Source organism: Fragaria vesca, linkage group LG4 (genome assembly GCF_000184155.1).
Source record: "Fragaria vesca subsp. vesca linkage group LG4, FraVesHawaii_1.0, whole genome shotgun sequence".
Lineage (NCBI taxonomy): Eukaryota > Viridiplantae > Streptophyta > Magnoliopsida > Rosales > Rosaceae > Fragaria > Fragaria vesca.
Window position 1 is genome coordinate 19,411,120 of NC_020494.1, and position 27,140 is coordinate 19,438,259.

The 27,140-nt window shown below is 38.2% G+C and overlaps 3 protein-coding genes and 1 pseudogene across 4 annotated transcripts; 2 read left to right on the top strand and 2 right to left on the bottom strand.

Annotated features, from left to right (window-relative positions):
* Positions 1-937: 937 nt before the first annotated feature.
* LOC101302349 (probable pectinesterase/pectinesterase inhibitor 6-like) lies at positions 938-3,269 on the top strand. Its single transcript, XM_004297414.1, has 2 exons — positions 938-1,907; positions 2,347-3,269. Exons 1-2 carry the CDS (start codon positions 953-955, stop codon positions 3,036-3,038), a joined length of 1,647 nt encoding a protein of 548 aa, XP_004297462.1. The 5' UTR covers positions 938-952; the 3' UTR covers positions 3,039-3,269.
* Positions 3,270-3,772: 503 nt separating this feature from the next.
* On the bottom strand, positions 3,773-10,284 carry LOC101302642 (phosphoglucomutase, cytoplasmic-like). Its single transcript, XM_004297415.1, has 19 exons — positions 10,148-10,284; positions 9,984-10,063; positions 9,225-9,306; positions 8,533-8,588; positions 8,318-8,431; positions 8,127-8,189; positions 7,733-7,849; positions 7,510-7,610; positions 7,350-7,409; positions 7,145-7,244; positions 6,888-7,042; positions 6,716-6,811; positions 6,228-6,291; positions 6,021-6,102; positions 5,742-5,917; positions 5,589-5,665; positions 5,013-5,145; positions 4,485-4,601; positions 3,773-4,401 (listed from the first exon to the last, which is right to left on the bottom strand). The coding sequence occupies exons 2-19, from the start codon at positions 10,053-10,055 to the stop codon at positions 4,330-4,332; spliced, it is 1,737 nt and encodes a 578-aa protein (XP_004297463.1). The 5' UTR covers positions 10,056-10,063; positions 10,148-10,284; the 3' UTR covers positions 3,773-4,329.
* A 1,154-nt stretch (positions 10,285-11,438) lies between these two features.
* On the top strand, positions 11,439-19,985 carry LOC101306719 (annotated as a pseudogene). Its single transcript, XR_184593.1, has 13 exons — positions 11,439-11,594; positions 11,667-12,311; positions 12,482-12,682; positions 12,793-13,104; positions 13,220-13,326; positions 13,455-14,552; positions 15,063-15,204; positions 15,295-15,454; positions 15,708-15,921; positions 17,142-17,289; positions 17,564-17,625; positions 18,807-18,966; positions 19,420-19,985. The product of XR_184593.1 is annotated as an uncharacterized LOC101306719 (transcript).
* Positions 19,986-23,829: 3,844 nt separating this feature from the next.
* Positions 23,830-24,553, bottom strand: LOC101302928. Its single transcript, XM_004297416.1, has one exon. It carries the CDS (start codon positions 24,534-24,536, stop codon positions 23,952-23,954), a length of 585 nt encoding a protein of 194 aa, XP_004297464.1. The 5' UTR covers positions 24,537-24,553; the 3' UTR covers positions 23,830-23,951.
* Positions 24,554-27,140: the final 2,587 nt, after the last annotated feature.

Sequence of the window (27,140 nt, forward strand, 5' to 3'; positions counted from 1 at the left end):
AGGCCAAAGCTATTAGCTCATATCACGAGTATTTTCGTGTGTATAAGCAAAATCATTATGAAGTTCTCTACCCAACCATTATTGTAGCTAGAAATAATGGAAGCTTTCTACTTGCTCTGCTAGCTAGCTATGACAATATGACATGCCAATCTCCCATTACGATATGCAACCATTTTATTTAACCTATGGTTTTCATTAATTCGATGAAATATAGTTCTCAAACTTTAATTCTGGTCACCCAAAAACCAAAATTTGGATGAAAATAATACAACTGTTAAGTAAATACTAAGAAATATCGAAAAAGAACATCGAAGATATATACCAATGATATAGCCGGTATTAATCCATAAATCATTGTAACTCATTCATCATTAGTGAAGTTCTACTTTGATCACAAACAAATACTAATGATAGTTTGGACCTTGATCCAGACCAAATTATATGCAGTTGGTATCTTGACTAGATCAGTACGAAATAACAAGTAAATGATAATTAACGAGTCTTCTAATAACCCTAAAAGAAGAAACAAAATACGATTTTGGTTACCGAAATCATCATCAGTCTTCGTCCTTCAACTGTAGCTCCAAAGGAGACACACAGAAGACTACAAAGACTTGATGAGAAATACGAGTCAATACGTAGATTTCAATTAGCTGAGTCTTGCACTCATGCACCAATATTATGTATATGTTACTTTCACTCTTTATGTAAAGCATGCATGTATAATTAATCATCAATAAATATTGGCAACCAAATGGCGTATGTGAGCCGCTTGCAAGTAGTTTCCTTTCAGAGACACAACCACAAACCCCTTTTCCCTCCCAAAGAAAAAACACCACCCACGTACCCCCCACGAGAGCCAATAATACCAACTATTCTGGGCTATATAAACCTCATTTGGTTCTTCAAGTTCTATATACAACAACATCCTAAGCTTATTGCTAGGTCCTCGATGGATAGCCTTGTGATCTTAGCCATTCTGACGATCTTTACTTCAAGTTTTCTTGTAGTACCCATTGTTTCCATAACAGCATCATGCAGCCAAACCCCATACCCTCAAGTTTGCAGCCATTACATTACCAACAACCTCTTATCGACTCTTGATGTTCGTGATCAACGGTTTGCATTTCGTGATCTAGCTCTCAAAGTCACCATGGATCAAGCCGTCAAAGCGCATCGACTTGTTTCATCAGCAGTGAACTCGAAGTCATTGTACAACGAGAGAGCCAAGTTGGCGTGGAATGATTGCTTGGAACTCTATGAGGATACCATTGACAAGCTCAATCGTTCGATGAGTTCCAACAATGCTTTAGACGCTATTACATGGCTAAGTGCATCCATTGCCAATCAACAAACTTGCCAAAACGGTTTCAACGATCTAAACATTCCTAATTCTCATTTACAATCCTCGTTCCCAAACTTCTACAAGCTAAGCACAGACTTGCCTATGTTGCTCAGCAATTCACTTGCGATACACAAGGAGTCTAGTACTTCTTCTTCTTCTTCTTCTTCTACTTCTTCCTCGGCTATGCATTTCAGCAAGCAGGTACGGGGCAGACGCTTATTGCTCAAGTCTGATGCCATATTCCCGGCATGGGTTTCAGCTTCAGATCGAAAGCTTCTACAGTCGAGCGCTGGACCAAAGTCAGCTGATATAGTAGTGGCTCAAGATGGTTCTGGAAATTACAAGACTATAACTGAAGCTGTGGCTGCAGCTAAGAAAAGTAGTGGTAGTGGGACAAAAAGGGTTGTCATATACGTGAAGGCAGGGGTTTACAAAGAGAATGTTGAGGTTAAGAAGACAATGAAGAAGCTGATGTTTGTCGGAGATGGGATGGATGCAACCATTGTTACCGGGAATAAAAATGCCCAAGATGGCTCTACCACTTTTCGCTCTGCCACTTTCGGTATGTATTTCCTTTCAAATATTAAACCTATGATGTTAATTTTTGAACCTCTCAGATCCATACTAGGGTGACATCCCATTTAGACATCCTAACTAATTGAAAACCAAATTTTTTTGTAGAGAAAATGAAGACAAATCTTTGATAACAATATGTGACCGGACAAATAATATCAACTCGTCTTAAAGAAATGCTATAACTATGTATGAATGTATCCAATTTCGGATAGTCGATGCTTATTACAGCTAATTACTAAATATTTTTCTTCAAAATGTCAAATGATGTCTTCAAATTATGTTTGTCTCTATTTCGATTCAAACAAAAAAAAGATACGGTACTGCAACTTTGCACCGTGAATTTGTAGTTATAGAAGCTATCTGTGCATGCAGTAACATCTATGCATGGTTTTATCACCATTATCTCACATAACCTTATCCAACAGGTGTTTCCGGCGAGGGCTTCATAGCTCAAGACATGACGTTCGAAAACACGGCCGGACCGCAGAAACACCAAGCCGTCGCACTCCGCTCCGGCGCAGACCACTCGGTCTTCTACCGCTGCAGCTTCAAAGGCTACCAAGACACCTTGTACGTCTACTCCCAACGACAGTTCTACCGTGACTGCAACATATACGGCACCGTAGACTTCATCTTCGGCGACGCCTCCGCCATCCTTCAAAACTGTAACATCTACGTCAGAAAGCCATCAAGCAACCAGATCAACACCGTGACGGCACAATCCCGGAGAGACCCTAATGAGAACACCGGCATTATTATCCACAACTGCCGCATAACGGCAGCGCCGGACCTGAGAGCCGTTCAGGGCTCGTTCAGGACCTACTTGGGTCGTCCATGGCAGAAGTACTCAAGGGTGGTGATAATGAAGAGTAACCTAGACGGGTTGATTGAGCCACAAGGTTGGTTTCCTTGGAGTGGAAGTTTTGGTTTGGATACACTCTACTATGGGGAGTACATGAACACTGGAGCTGGTGCTGCCACCGGAGGTAGGGTTAAGTGGCCTGGTTTTCGGGTTATCACGAGTGCCACCGAGGCAGGGAAGTTTACGGTTGGGAATTTCTTGGCCGGAGACGCTTGGCTTCCGGGGACCGGAGTGCCGTTTGAAGCTGGTCTGTGATGCATGTGTTGATAATAGCTATAGATATGAATGCATGTGGATAGAAAGTTGTTTTCCTTAGGTGGATCATGGCTTGGGAAAGTGACTTATATAAAGTCATGTATAGTTGCCATCATATAGCTTGTCACAAGTTTTCTTACATATGCTTTTTCATGATCATGATTTAGATTTGCCAAAGTCAAATATAATGCATTGCTAAATAATCAATGGGCTGGTTGAAATGATGTTTAATTCATTAAACCTTCTTCACAAAGCTCTATCTACACATAATATAGATGCATGATAGTCTCCATATAAATTGTTTGAATAGCTAAAATTACACCGTATACTTACACGACGCCATGATATAAGACCTAATTCACAGATATTTTCATTGTTCTCTTTGGTTAAGTACAAGTGTTTCGATTTAAACACGAGAAATAACTAATCCTTCAAGAAATAAGTGGTTTAAGACCATGGGTTGCATGATGGTAAGATTAATTGTTTCCAAAACGCTTGGCTCACTTTGTTTAAAAGCGTGAAACCCTTCGGCAACATGCACAATGATCATGCAGGCCAATTCAAAGGCAGAACCTCATTTTTCGAAACCCTTTGGCAACATGAACTAGACAATGAGTTCTGCAATTATTTTGATACCTTCTAAGAAAGATCAAAGTAGCTAAACGTTCAGTTCACTAATTTCAACATCCATCATGTAGCACTACTGGGACCAAACGCGAGACTGCACTACTCGTCAACTAGAAACTACAAGAAACTTTATATCTTGCTATGGCTACCACCCATATAACTGGAAGTCTTCCAAACGAAAACTGCACAGTATTATGGGCAATAAACACAAACAGAATCAAGACAAAGAGAAAGGAACCCTCCACGCGAAAATGACTCAACACAAGACGAGACAAATTGTAATTCCCTTTTGTACTGGAGTTTCCCAGTACCACATAATGCAATCCACAACAAACCAGTCATGACTTCTTTGTGGATTTCTGATCCAATCTTTCCACACCTTGCTGTTGTAACTAAGAAGATGCAGATAATGAAATTATACACTAACACAAGAGCTGGATACGATCACAAAGTATAACTCAAGTCGCATTATTCTGAAAATCAAAATTATATCGAGAAGTATTTTTACTCATCATGACTCTCATTTGCCTTCTGTAGCAAGGCTGCTGAAAACATCAAAATTACTACATGGTCTTATTATTAATACATTTGAAGACACCAAGCTCATGTCGTTTTAGATGAGCAAAATAAACCACACCGTTAATGTGATTTTGGCACTCTCCATTTATGTGATAACAGTTGGGGCAGATCGGCCGGTGAATTCTTGCATCTTGGAAAGCTTAAGAGCAACCGCAACCTGTCATTATTAATCAGTCAGCTACAACATTTTGGCTAAAGAGTTTAGTAATGACCATGCAGTAAGATGAAGATTTAACTCACAAGAGGAGCAAGTGCTTCTGAAGATTCTCTGCTAATTTTTGATGGATCCTTCTCATACTGTTCAATATAGAGACGAATGGTTGCACCTTCTGAGCCAGTGCCTGAGAGGCGGAAAACCTGCAATCATGTTCAGACAATAAGGAAGAATCATTAGATCAACTTAGCTGGATGTAGTAATATACAAAGTAAATTGGCCAACATGATTTCTATGATTTATTTTATTTCATTTGAAGTATTCAAAAAAGGTGGACTGTGTAGATAAAAGATGAAAGGTGAAGCAGAATATCGGTTTTCATGTAAATCTTCTGGAAAGAATACTTATTTTCCAAACTTCAAAACAAATCACAAAAATATTTTACTGTAAAGCTAGCTGCTTTTGTGGAATTCTGGCAGCATTTCACACCAGATATAAATAATAATACTAATAAACAGCAATAGCATTATCCTAGCAGGAATAACCTTCTTATGCCAGGGTCATATAAATCCAGATTAAATATCTCAACTGTTAACAAAAGCTAGTCAACTTACCAATCGTGATCCATCCTCAAACAAGTACCGGATACCCTGGTGGCTAGAGATAGAGCCATCAACAGGATCCTTGTATTCAAATTCATCACCCCCAGCAACATTAGCAACATCAGAGCATACGCCTTTCACAATCCTGTATAAACAAACAGCACCAGTATGTTAAAAGAAAAAAAAAGGAGAGAATAAATAAAAACTAAATACTAAACTGAAAATCTGTATCTTATTCATTGTGTTGACAAAAGATGGCACTCAAATCATAATATCCTTATGTTGTGCAATCCTTTTCCACAAGGAAAAAATTAAAATGATTTTCAGCCTTGATGTAAGTTAATAACAAAATCAGCTAGCATCTCACACAAATTAGATTAACATCAGGAAGGATCATGATTAATCGTGAAAAGTGGGGAGATGAGGCAAATATATTATTACAAATATAGCAATGATGGTGCCTCTAAGAAGCACACCTCAAGTTGTCAATATCACCATTTTCTAGACAGTATGATAAAAAGAAAAAGACCAGTAGAATTTGCACATTTGACCTAGGAATTTTGTTGGTATAGTATTACAAACACTTACTTGTTGACTTCAGGAATGGAAGATTGCAAATTCACTAAAGATGCCATCAGTTCCTTTGCCTTCCCTGCATCCACATTCTTCAAGAGAGAACATAAAATGATTAGTACACTGCATGGTTCTATAGTTAGAAGAACACCAAAAAGTAATTTATACCTCGTAGTCATATCGAGTATAATAATGGCGACCATAAGTAGACCAGTGGTTGCGAACTATGTCCTCAACAGTCACAAGTTTGTCCCCACCAATATTATCCTTATTTTTATAAGCAAGGATAGATAACCAAGCTAAAACTGCCCAGATACCATCTTTCTCGCGTATATGATCAGACCCTATCCAAAGACATGACAATTGACATTGCATTAAGATCGTATCAGTTTCTATAATTCCAAATGTTGATTGACCAATTATAGAAAAAAGAAGGCGAAAACAGACCTGTTCCAAAACTTTCTTCCCCACAAATTGAACATAAACCAGCATCCATTAGATTACCAAAGAATTTCCAGCCAGTGGGTACCTAGCATATAAAAGGAAAAAAGAGGTTATATATTTCCACCAGTAGCTTAAGGTTCAGACACAGAGTATAGCATTTAGGTGGAGCGGTATAATCGGAAGGGGGTCATGACATTTGAGTGAGAGTACCTCAAAAAATTTCAAATTCAAATGTTTGGCTACAACATCTAGGGCAGCAGAAGTGGGCATGCTCCTACAAGTGGAAAAAATTCAAGAAATTATGATCAAGAACAGCAAGGATATATCCAAAAGAAAGACGTACATTCAAAACATCAATTAGCAAACTTGCAAGATGTTTAGATAGACAAACTTGCAGGTCATTGGCCTGTTGAACTATTGCATAATACTCAGAACTGAACTCGTATCCCTACTTATTTTTTAACCTTTTTTAACCTTCAGAAATCAATCAATATACCAGATTAACATATGCTATGTTAAGTGACTAGCCTTGTGGCCCATTGACACCTCCCTCACACTGAGGTTGGAGGATCAGGACACTTCAGTACCTGCCTGACTTGTTTATGTACTTGACAAAGCTTTATCATGGTTTCAAGATAACAGTATGTCTGCACCCACTTTGCAGAGAAAAAAAGAAGCTGAGCGGACTATATAAGTACCTGGCAACTCCTTTCAGACCAGAAGAGAAGTAAGGTATGGCTTCAACTGCATTTGCAGCAATGATAGCTACAGAATCTGATGGTGTAACAAAGAACCTAATAGAACAAGAGAAGTTGAAATCAATGCAAGTTAAAGACAAGAATAAACCTACACTAATGAGGCTGATACTACCTTTTGCCAAGGATCATGTTACGATCTGCATCACCATCAGCAGCAGCCCCAAATTCCGGGGGATCTTGAGTATCTGATTTACCCAATCCCATACGAGCAACCAACTCCTTTGCATAGGTCAGATTAGGGTCTGGATGCCCTCCTCCAAAGTCTTCCTGTTTTGATGAAGTGAATCACATGCGAAACAGCGTTACAGATATGAACAGAATCAGATTAGAGTAAATAAAAAAACAAAGTTGTCGTGAACATCGAAAAACCTTGGGTACACAGTTGAGTAAAGAGTCTTCTTTTGCACCAAGCTCTTCCACAAAAATATGTTTTGCATAAGCTCCCCCAACTCCATGTAGTGCATCAAAACTTTAACAAGACAATACAGATAAGTCACAGAGCCACTAACCGCTATGAGCATTTTCAAAAGAACTCATCCAACAAAATAATGAAAACTAGAATCCATCTACATACCAGAATGTGAACTTTGGAGATGATAAAAGCTTTCGGATAGAATCGAAATCAAAAATTGACCTGGGAAATGACAAGTAATAAGTGATACAAACAATGTCCAGATGTTATGGTTTCCACCATCAAACTAAAGAGGCAGACGTATCTATATAAAAAAGCTTACTTCAACAATTTCACATAGTCACTCGCAGAGTCAAAAACATCAACAGTAAAAGTTCCCCCTTCAACCTCAAAGCTTGTTACACCTGGTTTAGTGATATCTACCTGTGTCAGACACATTGGAAGCTCTGTCATTACCGTACATTGAAAACGCAAAATTAAATATCCCAAAAGAAGGATACTGTATAGTAATATAACAAACTCAAGCTCAGGTTATGAGTGAGTACCTCAGGTAGATCAACAGTTAAGTACTCCTTTATTTGTGTTGTGTTCTCGTATATCTTATTAGTGATCGACTCTGGAGCAGGTCCACCATTTCCCATGTTGTATTTAATCCCAAAATCCTGCAATCAGAAACAAAGAAAGAGTTACCAAAATTACGAAGAAAAAAAAAAAAAGGAAAAAAAAGGGATAGTTTCCAATCAGTACCATGTAAAACAAATCTTGGTTCTTTCCATAGTTTAAATAGCATACCATACAATTACTTTTTCCTAGTTACCAATCGCCCATTACAAAAAAATATGCTACAATCCATCTCTTGGAACTAATACGTAACCTATACCAGTCACGCTACACAGCAATTATCGGGAATTCTTACTCAATATAAGTAATATCACCTACCTCATTAGGACCGCCTGGATTGTGACTGGCTGTGAGAATAAATGCACCTGATGCTTTGGATCCCTAGATTCAAAGTACAAACATATGAACCAGTTTCAATACCAAAAATTATCCAAGAAGAAGAGACAAATAATAATACTGAAAGTAACAATAATGAATGCCGACGTATATATCAAGAAAATTTAACTTACATCTGCCCCCACTCTTTCACGTACAACAGCTGATACAGCAGGAGTTGAAAGCAATCCATTTGTACCAACCCAAACACTTTTTACACCATTTCCTGCTGCCATCTTGATTATGATCTGTCAATCAAAAATAATAATAATTCAGAATACAGGACATCTTCAGTATAAGAAGTACATATACAACAAGTCATTTTGAAAGATTATGGAAGGCAAAAGACCTGAATTGCTTCCTTTGAATAGTAGCGACCATCGCCAGATACAACAAGTCGAGCACCTGCATTATTGAGAAAAATGAGAAGTTAATACTTTAGAAAAAAGATCAAAAAAAAGATAGAGGATTAGTTCAATATCGTTTCCTGCTCACTTATGATTAATCCTCCAATGCTTGTCCCCTATCCTTACAACAGTTGCAACAAACTTTGCAAAGTTCCCGCCATTTTACCCCTACAAAACTATCTGTTTTGGGAAAACATAACGCCTAACTTTACTATCGGCACAGACAAAAGAATGTGACTAGATGTTCTTTATCAATAAATGATGGAAGTCGTAAACAGCGCGCTTTTCCTTCCCCGCGAGTATAGCATGATGAGCCCAAGTTACGGCAGCTCCGGATGAAAGGAGAATAGGGGTATTAAGAAAAGGGATTTCCCGAGGATCTAAAACCCCAATCCCTTTTGGGGGCCAAATACCTCCGATCTCTACCGTAGGTGCCAAAGAAGAATGAGAAGAAGATAGGGGCCTTATTAGCCAAAGTATACCTTATCAAATCAAACAGACGTGTGTACACCAGTTCTAGTGCCTTATTAGCAAAAATTGACTTTTAAGTTCAGATTCAATCATGCAACTTTATGTATATACATGAAGCCTTATTTCTAAAAGTATGAGTAGAAGCAAAGAAGACATTATATACCTTTAACTTGATCTGCTGGAAGGGCATTGAATGTTGATTGAACAAAATTTTGCAGGTAATTGGGTTGTATGAAAACTTTCACCTGAAAAGTACCACACACCACAATACTGAAACAAATCAGTACACATCAGTAGCGTACTTAGCTTAAGAAAGGTATGCATCTGCTAACACGCAATCTCTATTATCATATATTACAGAAATGTGATTGACTACAGAAATAACTGAAACATTACAGAAATGTGATTGACTACTCCTGATGTTTCCTTTGTTCATGGAAGCTAACATTGCCTAGCATATTCATTTTTTAAAAACATAGAACACACGATCTACGTGGAATCTAGTAACCATGGCACGGTATGGCACACATTCGACTCCATATTTTACCACACAACACTGACATCATAGGGATCAGTCACACGGAGGAGAATGATAATAAGTGCAAAATCTTTAGCACAATCATCAGATAATAATCTTACTAGCATTTTTCTACGGCGAAAATTAGGGAACAGTAACTCTCATCGACTCTAGTATCATTCTCAACTTGAGCAATTCTCACAACTATGATCTAATCCAATGACAAAATCACTACACAGGCAGCAACAGATTTGATCCAAGAGAGATCAAACCGAAACAATTCCAATCACATGAACTACTCTGATGATCTGCTGATACGAAATCAACGAAAACAATGCGAAAATTCACTGAATCGAATTACGAAGAGAGTAACAAACGAAACCAGATCGAGCTTCGGAGACGAACCTTCTTGCGGAGACCAGAGGTACCAGGCTTCTGGCCGTCGAACGGCGTCGTCTGGACTCGCTTGATCGACATTTCCGTCGCTGTAGAACAAAGCACGATTCAAATCGGAGCAAGCACACAGTACAGAGTGACAGAGATGGAAATAGAGAGAGAGAGAGGCTCACCGAGAGATGGATTTATAACGAAAGGTGGTTGTAACGAACGAATGAGGAGGAGGATGGGAATGAAAGGTGGCAAAGTGTAGTGTGTAGGATTTACGCTAAATTTTCCCTTTTGTTTTTTCTTCTTTTCAGAGGGAAATACTGTGAGAGATGAGAGAGTGAAGGGGATCGGGCGACGTTTGTGCCAAGTTTATGCTATATAATATTCCCCCACGTGGCGCCAAGGTGTGTATTGATTCTGTGATCTACTGTCTTGCTCGAGATCCAAAAAGAGAGAGAGCGATTCTCACGGTTTTGGTGCGTCGGGTCTTAATTGGACAAAATATTCAGGAATTGTCTCGAGAGATCACGTAACAAAAGAAAGGGAACTACACATTATGTTGAAAAATATCGTGTAGTCTGAGTAAACAGAACAACTAAAATGCAATATACTCGTAGTATTTTATTTGATTCAATTACTTATATGATAATATAGTGTATATATGCGCACACCATTAACAAAATTGAAATCTAAAAAACTTCAAACACATGAGGTGAGGACCTGAGGCCGAATAAGAAATTCTCTTATGATGAGCGCTTAATTTGACCAGATAAAAATTACAACGGTAAGAGAAAAGAATTAAGGATTTATAGTCTTCATTCTATCTTCACATCATCAATCAAGTGACTTGCAAGTAGTCCTAGCCTAAAACTAAGCAAAAACCTAAAACAAATGAAATAATATAGCTCATAAGACTCATAAACATGGAGTAAGTCAGAGTACCGACCCTACGAACATGAAAACCATGACAACTCTTCAAGCCCGTCCCAACCTTGCAACCATCGCAAAAACGTCACCATTGCACCACCCCAACATGAAAGCCGGAACGACATCGTCACACATACTACAACCTTGAAGCAGCTTGAGGAAACTCTAAGACTGTAAACAAGCTAGCCAAAACTCAAATCATAGTATTAAAAATAAACGATCGTGTAACACGTTGATATCAAAGATAAGTTCTAGAAATAAAACTAGGTTATTCGTGTAGAGTTTAAAGTTGCACGACATGATAACACGACTCAAATTTCAAACGCCCAAACAAACCAAAATTGATTTTTGATCTACTTTTTTTTTTGAGGAGCCATTTTGGATCTACTAAAATGAAATAATGGAGGGAAACTAAAAAGACCTTTTTCTTTTTCCCCGTATAAAAAAGTTCGGTACTCTATAGTCTGTAGTCTCCACTCCACTGCTTTACTCGATTGGGGAAGAGAGAAGACCGATGGCTATGCCCTAATCTCCAAAATCGAGGAGATGAACCTGGACACCGATTTCACATCCGCATTGCTCCACGATTTGAAGCTCGAAGATCCTTTGCTTCCTCCAACCACATGGGAATCCATCCCTTCCGAAAGCGGCCATTTCCATCTTCCGTCATCCAATCCTCTCTCCCTCTACCATGCCTCCTCCGTCTCCGTAAGTCCCATTTCTCTCTATTTAGGGTTTCAAATTTCAATTCAGTTCAGGAATTCATAAACCTAGGAATTACAGGAGGCAAGTTTGGTGCGATTGGCGATGAATGCATTGCAAGGACTTGAATCGTCGCTGATTAGTGTCCAGAAGCTTTCGGCTGCGTTTCGGTCCGACGCGGCGGATAGGACATTTCATCAGGTCCCGAGCCTGTGGAGTAGGTCTTCGAGCACTCAGGCTCTGGGGAATATTCTCCACTCCATAGGCTGCTCAGGTTTGCTGGTCTTTCTTCTTGGAAAATTTGTGGATCACTTTACCAATTTAGATGTCGAAAGTGGAAGTAAAGAAAGAGAGTCTGCTCCGTATAGTCTTGTTAATCAGGCTTTTGTGGTTGCGGTGGGGAAGGTTGTGGAGGGTTACATGTGTGCTTTGGATACATTGTATGCTTCTGTGGGGTTGAGGCGGGGCTCGCCACCTTCTGCGGTGGGGTGTCTCAACAGTGTGGTCCATTCGGAAGTTAGTTTGTTGGAGGTGTATTTGCACACTAAGGAATTGAGGACTCAGATTGAATCCCTTGCAAACATATGCAACTTGTATCGATTTTCTGATTGCTTCGCAGCATCTTGTTTTGATGAGTTGCTTGCGGAAGCCAAATCTGAGTTTTGTAATTTCTACAGAGGGGGTGACCTACTCACATATCTGTATACTCAATTGCAGGTTGGTTCACTGGCCTTTTTGTTATCACATGTTTGTAATCGTCTCATTGGTTCTTGTGGCATCTTTTCTGATCTTAATTTTGGACTTCAAACATATTATTGTTTTGCTTTTGAAATGGGATTCTGCTAATGTTATCACTGACGTGTTTATATACTTTTTTGTCTGTTTAGGTTGCTGATCCTGCTCATCGTCCTGTACTAAAATTTCTTTTTCTTCGTGCATGTGAACCATACTTCGGATTTATAAGATCATGGATATTCAAAGCTGAGATTAGCGATCCTTATGAGGAATTTTTGGTTGAATATGTTCAGTCTCATGATCCATATGTTGAAGCCAGTATCTCTACTGACTTCCCATTGGCAACTATCAGGGTAATGCTAATTACGTTTTGATCTTTGGAACATGGGAACTACATTCTGTTTTCAGTGAATTAGTCATTTTCTTCTTCCTAAAGTTCTGATGGTTGATGTTCGTATCTCAGGAACGAGATGGAGTTCCTGTTCCTTGTTTTCTGAAGGACATCTTGATTCCACTTTTGAGAGCAGGTCAGCAGCTGCAAGTTCTAGCAAAATTGCTTCAATTGTGTACTTTTGTTGCCCCTACGAACCATACTTATGAGACTTTTCTTCCTTGCTGGAGTGGGTTTTCAAGCAATTGTCCATCGTATGCATCTCCATTGACATTCAGCAAAGGAAATATAGAGGCCATGGTACTTTCACGGGAATGTTATTACAAAAAGATGCAAGACAGACTCCAGATTCTTTTGACGGAATTAGAGTTCAAATTTCAACAGGTTGTTTGTTTTGATAGTTTAGTTTCTTCGGATGAAAATTGTGCTTATTCCTGTTTATTATTTTATTTTTAGGGTCCCTTTTCTTTTGATAGTATACATGATTTTCATTTTGCAGGTAGTTCCACAAGACGCGCTTGTTCTCTTGGATCACAGTGGAAGGAGTTCAGCCATCCCAGTTTTAGTCCCATCGGATAAAAGTTATATTGAAAAGGAGTCACAAGAGTAATCTCTCTCTCTCTCTCTGTCTCTCTATTTGTACTTTTTTGTGCATAACATCATAACATCTGAAGAGGTTAGGTTCTGCTACGTATGCATTTATCCTGTGAATGTTAAATTTCTCCAATTATCAGGGTGGCTGATGATTTGGATTCGGACGAGTTAAGTACAAGAGACTACACTGCAGATGAATACGAGTCATCTGAATGTTCAAGCTCAACTATGTCTGAAGAGCAAAACGTGCTCAAGCGGACACCTGAGTTTCCTAGTCACATCATAGTGGAAGAACAAAAGTATTTCTCTGCTTTAAGCTTCTCAATAGGTATTCCGGTTGATACTGTGCAAAAGCCCCATGGATGTGCAGATTCATGTCTTATAGACAAGATTAGTAGTTGTGAAAGAGAAGATGCCTTTGGGCATTCTCATCATAAAGGCATACTTATGAGTCAGATGTTAGACGTTCAATTTTCAGATTGTCTCTCTGATAAGGATTGGCCTGATTATTTTGAGAAACAGTCTGTCATTGATATAGAGTACAAAGAAGGTCTGAAGTCAAGTCCAACAGACTTTGCCTCAAAGGTGAATGAAAGAATAACGGGAGCCTTAAAGGAAGGTTCATCATATTTTAGAAAAAGAATCATGGATAATAATGCATCAATAGAAGAAGCCTTTGGCAAGATTGAATCTCAAAAGGCCAGTAATACTTCTGATACATTTGCATTGCGACAGTGGAAGGTTAATTACCATAACAATTTTCTCAGCATGAACCCAATGTTGACAAAAAATAATTTCCTTCACCTAACTTCCAGGCCTGAAGAGAGATGCAAGACAGACCATGGGGATTCTTTGGCTTACTTTGATTTCTCTCACATAAAAGATCCTTGTAAGGTGTTTCCGATGAAGGTTCCTGTAGGGCTTATGGACTATAGGGCCTCTAATACCAATGGCAGGAGTGATCACCATGTAAAAGAATGTTCTTCCGGAGATGATGTTCTGATTGGAAGAACAATAGTATCTGACTTTCTTCCATCTTCAGATTTGAGGGGCCACAGTGAAGGAGATGCTACTTCAACAAATGTTTCTGGTGGTAGTTGTTGGGAGAGTTTGCTTGGTAGATTTGGTGACACTGTCGTAAATAGACTTGAAGATCACAGAGAAAGCTTGGCGGCCAGTTTTGACATGCCACTTGATTTTATTATTGACAAATGCCTTCTGCAGGAAATCATGCTCCAGTATCCTTACATACTTGCTTTATGCTGTTCTTATTTTTTTTTTGGTCAAGCTTGTGTTTTATCAAGAGGAGAATCTGTTCTATACATGGTTTTGGTAACATGTAGCAACCATAGTTGCATATAGGAGTTAGTTGGTTTCTTTAAGGTGTCTTTACCAAGTTCACGGTTCTTCTCTCAATAAAGCTTATGTGTCTGCCTTTGTTTTATATATATATTAGAAGAAACATCTGAGGCATAACTGACTACAATATTGGACCATCATTTTGTTGTTTTGGTGCTTGATTGCTTTTGAGGATTGGGATGGAAAATCTATTGCTACCTTTTAATGATCTCCAGCCATTGGAATATAAAAGTCAAAAGCATGTTCGAATGTCTTATTGAAGAAGGATAGATGTTTACATTCTATATTATTTTTCTGAGTATGTTATTGAGTCATTGACTTGGAATGCTATTCTTTTTCCTATCCTTGCAAAATTTTGTTAACAAAGGTGTTATCCTTGAACAGTCTAGATATAAGTATGTCAGCAAGTTAACTATTAACTTGCTTGAAGAAGGATTTGATTTGCAAGAACATTTGCTGGCTCTGCGTCGGTACCACTTCATGGAATTAGCAGACTGGGCAGATTTGTTTATTATGTCTCTTTGGCATCATGTAATAATAACTTCCATTCACTATAAATAATTAAATACTGTTATATGATTTCTCAGCCCCATCTGACTCCTTTTTATTCTGGAATTACAGAAATGGAGTATTACACAGGCAGATCATAGACTTTCTGAAATTCAAAGTTTTCTTGAGTCATCGGTTCAGAGGTCATCATGTGAACGTGATCGTAATAAGGACAGATTATTTATGTACTTGAAAGGACATGATGCAGTGCCGCTTTCAGCATCTGCTATAGGTACATTATTACACAGTTTTTTTTTCTTCTTTTGTTTCTTGGACTAAGCATCTCAATACAAGTCTGATCGGCTTTTGGCACCTAAATTTATTGTTGTTTGATCAAGCTGCTAGTACATGCCCTCTTTTGTGCCCTGTTCGGATTTGATTGTGCTTTGGAATTTTAACTTGACATTCTTCTGTCATCTCTCTTATTTTGTTTTTCTATTGGACTCTCTGTATCTTATCATGTAATTATTGTGTCAATGATGCAGGAGTCCATTCCTTTAACTTCCTTGGTTTGGGATATCGAGTAGACTGGCCCATCAGCATTGTTTTGACTCCTGGTGCATTGAAAAAATATGCCGAGATATTCAGTTTCTTGATACAAGTGAAACTTGCTCTGTTTTCGTTGACTGATGTATGGCGCCAATTGAAGGTGTGGATTATTTTTTTTGAACATAAGGAATCCTTCTAATAGAGAAAATTGTGTTGAACTGTTCTGATTCTGATCCAATCTTTTGGATAACAGTTTGATTTTGTAGTCTTTGTTTGGATATGGAGGATATATTTAGTATTTAATGATAGGGGCACCGGTTTGAAGTTTTGAATCATGTATTAGGCCACTTGGATTTGCATTTGCATCATGGAAGTACATTTGACTGACCTTTTTATTTTTGTCACACAAACAATACTAAAATATTCTTTAAAGATGCAGGATCTGATCCACTTGATTTATCGGAATAACCACTCTGAAGAACATGAGAAGGAAGTGAGCCATTTTAATGCAATCGTGAAAATGAGGTAGTTTGCACAATTGTTCCTTTGCACATTTGATTGTTGTTATAGTTGTTATAGTAGTCATACAGATATCTGTGGATTAGTTTTGCTCAATTGTTCCTTTTCACATTTGATTGTTGTTATAGTTGTTATAGTAGTCATACAGATATCTGTCGATTAGTTTTGCATCTATGTAAGATTCGTTTCTTTAAATTTAGTTCTGAATATTTGAAGATAAGTACGATTTCTTTTCATTTATTGCTAGGACAATAGCAGTTCGATCGAACGACCCTCTTTTCACAGATGTTTTGAGATGCGTTTGATTGAGTTCCTATTATCTGTTGCAAGGTTGATGAAATAAGATATAGAGAAATTTTGCCAACCATCTTTTCAAACAACCTAACTTCCTGACAAGTTTTTAATTTGATCAACTACTAGTGATGCAGCAGAGAGCAGCACTTGGTGAGAGAATGAATAGGGTGGGCTGGAGAATGTTGAGAGATTAAGAAAACAGAATGGTTTTATAAGAAACAGAGGTTTCTTATCTGTAGATGGGAGAAATGAGGGCCAAGTCTTCAAGAAGATATATTTTCAATCATTTGAATCTGGTTTACAATAGATAGCCATATTTATAGGCTATAAACACAACCCTTAGACTTCTAGAACACCATAAGACTATCATAACTTGATAATAGATGAGACTTAAATAGACTTAAAGATCCATAAGCACACACTCAAGACCTTTTAGTATTCAGGTTTTAATAGACTTATAAAGCACTAGACTCATAACTATTCTTCATAAACTGAGACCCTTAAACTAAAATGGAGACTTTCCTTTGGTCCAAAAAGGGTTGGGGTTAGTCTTAGGCTTCCAAAGAAGATATTTCTTTTCCAACCAACTTATGGCTGCTGCATTAACTAGGTTGAAGACTAACTGAAAATTGTATTCAGTGATCATCTCTCTGATCTATCTCCAGGCATCAGGTCAATCACTTTGTTTCTACATTGCAGCAGTATGTGGAGTCGCAGCTTTCACATGTATCATGGTGCAGGTTTCTATACTCACTTAAGCATAAGGTTCGCAGCCTGCTACCTTTTTTCTAATACATATTCATAAATTGAGCCTGAAAGTGATTTTCAGATGATTTTTTTATGGAAGGTTAATGTGAATGACATTATTCAATTCTTTATGTCACCGCATAAAATTGATATTTCATATTTTACTGCATAATTTTGTTCCTTAGAATGGGCATGCAACGGATATTATAATGAATTGATTCATGTTTTCCTACTTTACATTTGACAGGGAAGAGATAGGATATGATGGATAAAATCTTGCTTTTAATTGTAGGTCAAAGATATGATGGATCTTCAGTCTGTGCACATGGCATATCTCTCAGATTCACTTCACATGTAAGTCCCCTGACATCATGTGATAAAATAGTTAACTTATTATATGCAATCCATGTAAATTGAAATATTTATGTTCTTAATTACATAAGCTTAAATACTTTGTGACTAATTGCCCCCAATTTGTGCTGCATCTGGGCGGCTACATTGCTTACATCAATGTAGCTGTAGAGGCTGTGATTACTAGATAGATGTGTGGGCCAGGAATTTGGTCCATGAAAGCTGTGAAATTTCAAGATCCGATTGTTCAGAAGTGAATGGGAGATTAAAAGGATGCAGACAAGTGGTGTTACGAACTAATAAAAGATATAATATATCAACATGATACATCTATATTTCTCGAGGATTGCCACAATCCTATTTCCAGTATTGCTTGCCCCGAATCAACCGTCCTCAGCCTCTCCTTTATTCTACATTGCATACTCTTATTTATTAGAATTCTCCAAATGCTGTCACACAGTTGACTTCAGTTAGTTTCTGGTGGTATACCAACATACCTATATTTAGAATTACAAAAAATTGTGGAGAGATTGGGAGCATAATGAGACTTTTTGTCCGAGGGGGTCAGGGCCAGTCATAGGAACAAATCTATAGTAAGGTATAAGGTTGTTTGTTGTCCCAAGAAACAAGTGGTTGAGTAATAAGCAACATGGATGAGAGGAATATTCCCCTCCTTGGAAAATGTTGTGAGAACTCACATTAGAAAGATATGACTTGCTGTTAGTAATAGCAAGTATAGGATACATGCCAATCATAGGATATAATTTCTAGACTTTCCTGCACAGTCGGTTGGAAATGGGATGTAGGTGAGGTCTTGCAAGGATTGGGGATTGGGACTCTCCATATTGTGCTTCATTTCCACTTTTTTTGTTGACTTTCCAACTGTGATGATGTTCCAATTGTCAATATTTGTTGATTATTTCTCATCAGAGAAGAAGGTTTTGTATGTAATTTTCTGTCAAGTCCTTTGCTCTTTAGTTTATGTTGTGTTTTCCATGAAAGTGGGACCACAAAGTCACATACTACCTTTTTACTGGAACTCACTGCCGGACTGTAGCACATAGCTGATTCAGTACAGATAAATAGATAGGTTGGACTTATTGGTTAGCTGCTTCACAGTATGTGCGCTTTCTTTTGATATTGTTGCCCCGTGTTTGTCTTAACCATGAATTTAACCTTTGCAGATGTTTCCTCTCTGATGAAACAAAACCTATAGCTTGCATCATTGAGAGCATTCTGCAGTGTGCTCTAGACTTCAGGTCTTGTCTTACTGGGGGAGTATGGAATGCTGGAACAGGTCAAGGGAATTTAGTTGCAACACTCTCTGGAATCAATATATCCCAGGTGATCCTCATATCTTTAAATTTGTCAAGAAATGTGTACAGGAAAATATAAGGTTACCTTGCCTTTGAACTAAAAGTATCATATATAGTAAAAAACGGAGAGGACAAAGTGCTGCAGTGCTGCCATGTAAATGTTACGTTGAACTAGTCCATCTGCTTGGGGATGGTGTTCTCATCATTCTCAGAAATCAGTGTTAGAATGGTAGACAACATGGTATAATGCACCATTTATGTGCCCTTATTTGCCTGCAACCTTTTATCTGTGTGTGCCTACAAGGCAAATTACAGTCTATGATTTTCAGCAATGCTCAAGTCATGATAAGTATTCTGTTTGCTTTTGCTAACATGCCTTATTGCACCAAAAACAGCTATCTGCAACTTTTTCTGGCGAGTGAAGAGAGCCATTTACTTTTTGATGAGTTTTTCATATTTTGTTTGTGCATCTACTTTGCAGGTTATTGCCATAAAGCGAACCTTTGACAAAAATATGAAAGAATTGCACTCCTGTTACCTCAAATCACCTAAACATGGTGAGTTTGGACTCTCTCACTTCTGGGAATACCTGAATTACAACAGGTATTACTCAGATGCTGCTTCCGTGGTCCACAGCTCAGTAACATGAGCCAGTACTGATAAATCGGGATCTGTATATGCTTGAAGCATCCCATTGGATTATAATGATTCAAGGGGATGTGTGAAATTTTGGGTTGTAGCATAGCGTTCTCCGATTCTGTTGGTCTTGTTGACAAGGTAGGAGACTCATGTTCTTGTGTGCCAGTTTTGCATAGCAATGAGTGTAAATATATATGTATAACAAAGAAAACATTTTCTGGTGCCAACTTTCCCTGTGATGTGAAACTTCAATAGCATGTCTGCACGAGTGTGAGTATATACTAATGCAACTGGACTCTGTACCTTTCATCACAAGTTGAGAAATTTATGAGACACAGTCGATCCTATCCTCACCTTGTTACAACCTTCATCGTTACTAGTAACGCCTAGTCTCCTGTAACCTTTTAGTTTTATATGAACGATGAGTATGAACTGTAATTTACTATATATCTATTTGTTGATCACTGTTTATCTACAGTGATTTACTGTTCATATACAGTAAAAAACAGTTTTGGGCTCGGGCCAGTTTTTTTTTTTTGCTGAAAAAAAAAGTTGATTGGGTTTCGCAGTTCGCACACTATCTAGAAAGGACTCTCTGAAATTTGTTTTGTTCTGTCTCCGATGAAAAGAGTAGATTAGGAAAAGAGTGAAAGAAAGAATTGAGAAGAAAAAACACAAGAGATATATTTTTACTACTATGATAAGTGCTTTGTTGTTAAGTATTTCAAATTGAATTTATATAGATCTTGCACTTTGATACATTAGAAATGAGAATAAAAGAAAAAAAATTATGAACTCAAATCTTGCAAATCCCGCGCTACACACATTGTTCCAAAGTCCTAACTGTTAGAAACTTCAAAATGAAACAGAAATGAAGGAATACTAACATACAACTCCTATGCATCAATACAAGTTCTAAGTTCCCGCTGCTCCCAATTACGACGATTTATGTCCGCATATGATCCTGCCAATTATTCTTACATGTTTAACTTCGCTCCCAAAACCTGGTTAGTGGTTTTATTTCTGGGTAGTTAAGCAGAGATAAAAGTATACATTAATGTCACTTCAAGTAGTCTTTGGCTTACTTGTTTGGATTATTTCCAAGCATACCCTTGTCCTCAACCTTTACCATAAACCCAATGATTCCATGAGAGAGAGTCACAGCAATATCAATCTTCCCGTTCAAACTCTAGAACACTAGACTAATATTCTATCAGAACATTCGACTCCAACTATTTGGGATGGCAGAGGTAGATGCTGTTCGTGTTCTGGGTTTTGTTGTTTTCTCGATGGTGTCCTCGGTTGTGAGGTTGAAGAAAGAAAGAGACAAGAATCAAACGAGAGCAAGGAAGAAACAATAAAGAACCACTTCTTTCCTCAAAAAAAAAAAAAAAAACACGAACCACTTTTTCAACTACGTGGGCTAGGCGGAGCCCATATAGGTCTAGGCGGTCATGTCTTAATGGGCCTTTGTGGGCCAGGAAGTCCCACCTTTCAAAAACAACAAAAACAAATAACGACTTAGAAATCTTAAACATGCGGGCCAGGCAGAAACATGCATGGCTAGGCGGTCATGTCGTAATGGGCCTCAGCGGGCTAGTGGGCCCCACCTTGAAACACAATTAAATAAATAAAAAAAGGACAAAGTCGCCCCGAATACAAGAGCTTAATTCACAGTTGAACTCCATTGTTCGATCTCACCCATTCTTTAAGGGTTCCTCTCCTCCTCAAATATCTCCGCAATAATTCCAAGAATTGTGGAGAGCAAGGATGAGGGGCTCTACAATGGCTTCTACTGCTTCATTGCAATCCTGACACAAACAACACGGAAGCAATTCTGAAGCATTTAGCTCAATATGGTTAGTTTGAGTTGCTGCTTGGAACTGAAAGACGAAGCTAAGGTTAGTTCTAAGTCTCTTCGGTTTGATTTGGTGTTACATGTGATACTTGAACTCTTGATTTTATTTGATTCCAGTTGTATAAAGCTGCGCGCGTTGGGTATTTGCTTCGAAACCCAAGACTGATACAAGTGAATTGATTGTCCTTTGTTACTTCTCAGAGATTGATTCTATTTTCATTTGTGTTGTGATTCTAGGCACTGAATTGATTGATTCTATTTGATAACTCTGGTTCATAACTTGTGATCATCTGAGCTATCAGTTTCACTCTGATAAATTGGAAAGGATGACGATATGATTAGTACGTGCAGCATATATGCTCTCTGAGTAGTTAAGTTAGTTAACACTTTACAGTTTGATTTACTGTGTTGAGGTTGAAATGCTGGATGATTGTTCATACAGATACTAGGCTTGGAGAAAGACATAGGAGGAGGACTCAAAAGTTATTCATGTAGAAGCCTGGAACCAAGGGAAGGGTGATTCTTCTTACCATAAACTATAATTCGAGTATTTAGTTGTTAATGGATTCCGGCACGTATGAATGATAAAGTTGTATCGGACATTGTTATACTAACATTCTTGTTCAATTTTGTAGTAAACCACTTCACTCTGAGATAAGGTAGGTTAAATTTCCACCGGTTACATGATTACCTTTACCTATCTGCTATAGTAAACATGAATCTAACACTAATATCTTTGCTTCTTTTCAGGTAATGATACTTAACAGTATACACTGGTTGAGTTTATGTTGGTTTGGCTAGGGGTCGAGTGGTTTGGCTCCATGTGAGTTCATGTGTTTGTTCTAGTGAATAGGTTAAAAGCTGAAATGCAGTTTTCTACAGATTAGGATGGGTATTGACGTATTGTTATCATATAAATTATGATGTAATTGAAGTAGATTAATAACTTTGACATATTTTCCTGTAGTGATATTGGAAAATTACAGTGTACACAGTAAAGAAATTACAAGCTATTTATATGGATTGAATTTGTGCTACTGATGTTCTGGTTATCTGGTCCTTGTAATTCGATCACTGTTCGTCTGCTGCGTGTTTCATCTCCTTCAGATTGATGCTGCTGATGCTTTTAAACAGCAAATCAACATGCCAACCAATATGGTTGTATGGCTTGAGAATCAAGAAATTGATTGAAAGAGAAAGCACTCATATAAGTGTGAATCAGTGAATCAAGTCTGGAGTTGACATTATGTACCAAGAAAAAAGCCTAGAGTTGAATCTTTTGCAGTAACTGCTATTTCTCTCCAAAGCTGCACAACGCTGTTTTAAGCAATAATCTATACTCGACTACTCAGGTGTTTATCCATATAATTAGACATTCATACACCAGATAACTATCAGACATACTGAATATAAATAAAATAACAAAAATAATGTAGAGTGCACACATTATTGGTTACAACCTTTCATCCCTTACAAGTTTTGGGTTTACAGAATTGAAGAAATTATAGCCACTTTGTTCTAACCATCCCCAATAATCTACTAAACTTCAATTCTGCTCCGAACCAAAAGACAAAAGATTTTAGAGAGGTTATAACTTATAAGAGCCAATCTTCACTCCTCACTGCTTGACCAGGTAAGGTAGATGAACAATAACTGATCACATAACTCTGCACAAATCCTATATAAACTTGCACTAAATATATTCATGTATTTTTTTTCCAAGTCTTAGCCTACACCTTTTACAGTAACACAAACTTGGCCTAGAACTCCAATGACAATATAATCATTACTCAATCTCGAACGCTGGACAAGAGAACTTTCTGTGGTTGATCCTATCCTACCATGTTCTAGTCACTTTCCCAGTTTGACCTCCTCTATTCCTATGAAGTTGGAAAGAAAATACTTAAGTTTCACTGTTTCACTACTGGCATACAATTCAGATGTAGCAAAAGACTGTATGTCAAACACTTCCAGAATTACCGTATCACTTGAATCCATATTCAGAATACAAAACTGAGGGAAAAAAAATGGGAAAGCGAAGCTATAACATATGAACATTGCAACACTGAATAGCATATATTCGATTTCACTAACACATAACAAAACAACTCTTGGTTCCCAAAGCGAAAATCAGTATTGAAGCCAATTCTACCATAAAAACCACAAAAAATAACACAAGTAAAGAAAGCCAAAGATTGACTAGTCTGTCAGGCTGGTTTTCTTCTGGTACCTATTGAGCATCTCCTGAATAGTGAAGATCTCATGTCTCACAAGTCAGAACTAACCCACAGAAAAATGGCATTAATCTCATGACTCCCATCTTAACATCAACTAAAATCACTCATTCCAAATGCAAAATTGATTAAAGACTTCACATTTAAAACAAACATATATCATTTCAATGCAGCACTCTAATATTGAAATATTCGATTCCATTAACACATAACAACAACATTGCATTATCGTTCAATCATAAAATGAAGTAAACAAAATCGAAAATCGAAAGCATTCATATCTCATTGGCTAACCAAAAGACCACTCTTCTTATTGTTCCTCTTCATCAACTCCTCCGGCACAGGCTTCAGGTTCTTCCTATCCTTTGTTTTCGCAATCCTCTGAATCGTCTTGGGATTCGAAATAATCTGCAACTTGGTCCCAGTCCTCAAGATATTCTCCTTCTTCCGCTTCTCCCTCTCCTCCATCTTCCTCCTCTTCTCCTCCTTATTCCTCTTAATCTCCGCCTTCAGATCCGCCATTCTCTCCTTGTACGCCTTCTTCACCGACTTGTTCTTCTCCCTCTCCTCGAACGTCGTCCCCTTCCGGCTCACCTGAAGCGCCGACGACCTCTGCTTCCGCGGCTGCTTCCACTTCCGTCCTGAAACCTTCCCGGCGATGACGCCGTCGTAGCTCGGCCGCCCGAAGACGACTGGCTTGTCCGGGTTGTCCGACGAGGAAACGGCGGATCGCTTCGCCGGAGGTGGATAGGCGGCGTCGATTTCCATGGCGGCATCGTCGGCGGCGGGTTCGGGATTGCGCTTCCGCTTGTAGGTTTTGCCGCCGAAGCCTTCGTCTAGGCAGCGGAAATCGATTGTGCAGGCCATTGAGTGTTGCAACTTTGTGTGCCGCCGTCAGTGTTGCAACTTTAGCTATTTATACGCAATATATGTTGAGGGTGTTTTGGTCTTTTAATTTCTTCGTTTTTGTGAATAGAAGAAAAAATGAAAGTTTATTTGTCACTACATTTCATTAATTTTGTTGTGTTGTTTTTTTTTTTTTTTTTCTTATAAAGATAATTCTTTGAAGTGATTTTCTTCAATATCAAAGAGTTTAGGCAATCCACAATTTGATAAAACATTTTTGTTGGCTTTGCTTTGTGATGGTAGAGGTGAGTGAAAGTGTTTTAAGCAATATTCTTGTGACCCTATTATATCATGAGTTTTGACCATCCTTTTTATTTATGTATCAGTAAAGAAATCGCTTCTTCATTTCAAGTTTCAACCACCCAGTCACGCTATTTTTTTTTTCAATCTTTGTTTTTAGATCTACTAAAATATTGGAAGAAACTAAGATTAAAGTTTTATTAATGGGATATTGATTTTGAAACACTAGATTAGAGCCAATGGTCAAGTCCATGATCTACATACCTAACAACTCATTATAAGCATACCGCGAAAAAAGTATTTCTCTTTATTTTATTTACCAAAGCAGGACCAAGTTCAAATTCTTTCGAAGAGGACCACTGATCGTATTCAACTTCTATTACCCGACCATCTGGGTCGACTTTGTAAGCAACACCAACACTAGCAACAAAACAAGTACCATAGAGAGTCACCGCCACCAAAAGAACTAGTATGTTGCTCCTCAAAACCATTACCAACTTGATCACATATAGTTATAGTGAATAATAGTTAGACAACCATATATAGATAGATTTGAGTTTTCGAACACGAAATTGATTGATGAACTAGCCTAAAAAGCGAAGAAGAATCTAGACGAGAAAAAAAGGTAAGGTTTTTGATATATATACATAGATGGGGTTGGTTTCCATTTGTATCAACAATTTTAGCAAACATAATTAATTGACTATACATGTTTGATCTAGAAACTAGTCCATATGTGAATAACATTTTATCAGTTTTCCACCACTTGTATTAGTTACTTCTTCACCGTTAGTTACTTATCCACCATTTTAAAATAAAAAATAAAATAAAAAAAACTAAACGACTTTCACTCTTACTGTGAGCTCAGCAACCCACCGGAGCCACGGAGGGCATCACTTTCGGTGGCTTGCCTCTCCCTCTAAGAGCACCACTACCACCACCACTCACCGGAGCAGCAGGAGCATTAGCCGAAGTTGAGGTCGGAGCAGCCTTGGCCTTCTTTGGAGGACGGCCAGGTGGCCTGCCTGACCCTCCTCCCGAGGTCAAGCTCTGGACAATCGGATTTGGGAAAAACAGATCCTTAGCCTTGGGAGGACCTAATCACCAACCTTATTATAGTCTCATGGTCGAGCTCATATAGAAACTACAACACAAAATAGAGAAAAGGATACCAACGACTAAGCTACAACACAGTAGGGGTGGGCATAAAAAACCATAATCTCGAACCCGTCCTGAAATTTGCCTGGACGGAACGGTATTTAAATGTTAAAACGTTAGGCCCGTCCCGTCTCGTCCCGTTTATATTTGGGCTGGCATTTCGAGCCGAGCAAGCCGAACCAACCGAAATTCCAACCAAGCCGGTACCGAGTTATACCGAAAGTTCGACTTACCGAGAGTTCGGCTTAGCTCAACCGAGCCATATCATGTATTCGACTCGGCTACAGTATTAAGGTATTGCATACCTTCGGTATACCGAGCCTATCGACATTCATGTATACTCCACATAATTCAAAAATAGTGGGGAATTTTTGCAAGAGTTGAGTGTCGAAACCCTCACCTCCTAGTTGCAAAGAGTAGTCTTAAACCACCAGACCACACGTCCTCTTTACTACATAATATACAAATGCTAAATATAAACATGTATGCAATAGCATTCACTTAATTAGTCCTTTTCTTACTTCTTCTTTCACTTTCTCAAATCCATCTTGCTGGTTTTCTTCGCCTCCTCTATCAATATATGCAGAACGCCAAAACTGGTATGCGAGATCTTCCTCTTTGATTTTTTAATTTTTATCCTAAAGGCTTTCTTCGTTTCAATAATCTCGTTACATTTTATCAATATATCATCACCTCCATCATCAAAGCTGTATCATCTCCTCTTTCACAATTCACTTTTTGTTTAGTTTCCTTCAGATCTTAGAGTTCTGGTGAAGATTTGAGTTGGGTTTTCGTAATTTGCAGGTCTAGCATGCGAAACATGTCACATCCCGACCCTTATATTTTTACCTTATTTACTAGCATGATGATAATAAGAATTTTACCGTCTCGATCATTGAGTAAATAGTTTAATTGGTCCCTAGAGGGGTTTCGGGGACGATTATGTGCGGAGGATTATTCGTATGAGGAAAATACGACGACGGTAAAAATGGTAAATTTTAGCTAGTAAAAGGTAATTTTTATTCGGGTATTATTTTTCGGGGTGTTTTTATTTTGGAAGTTTGGGTTTAAAAGGGGTGTTGGGTCGGCTGGGCCGAGCCCAACCCATTTCTTCTTCTTTCTCTTCTCCCTCCCTCCCGATTTTTCTTCTCTTCTCACCCGATTTTT

Bases quoted from the DNA above. Each gene is read 5' to 3' on its own strand.
- LOC101302349 (XM_004297414.1), top strand. From the start codon at position 953: ATGGATAGCCTTGTGATCTTAGCCATTCTGACGATCTTTACTTCAAGT. The intron at 1,908-2,346 runs GTATGTATTTCC...CTTATCCAACAG, and splicing joins TTTTCGCTCTGCCACTTTCG to GTGTTTCCGGCGAGGGCTTC.
- LOC101302642 (XM_004297415.1), bottom strand. From the start codon at position 10,055: ATGTCGATCAAGCGAGTCCAGACGACGCCGTTCGACGGCCAGAAGCCT. The intron at 7,611-7,732 runs GTACTCACTCAT...TGTCTGACACAG, and splicing joins TAACTGTTGATCTACCTGAG to GTAGATATCACTAAACCAGG. The intron at 7,410-7,509 runs GTAAGCTTTTTT...GTCATTTCCCAG, and splicing joins GACTATGTGAAATTGTTGAA to GTCAATTTTTGATTTCGATT.
- LOC101302928 (XM_004297416.1), bottom strand. From the start codon at position 24,536: ATGGCCTGCACAATCGATTTCCGCTGCCTAGACGAAGGCTTCGGCGGC.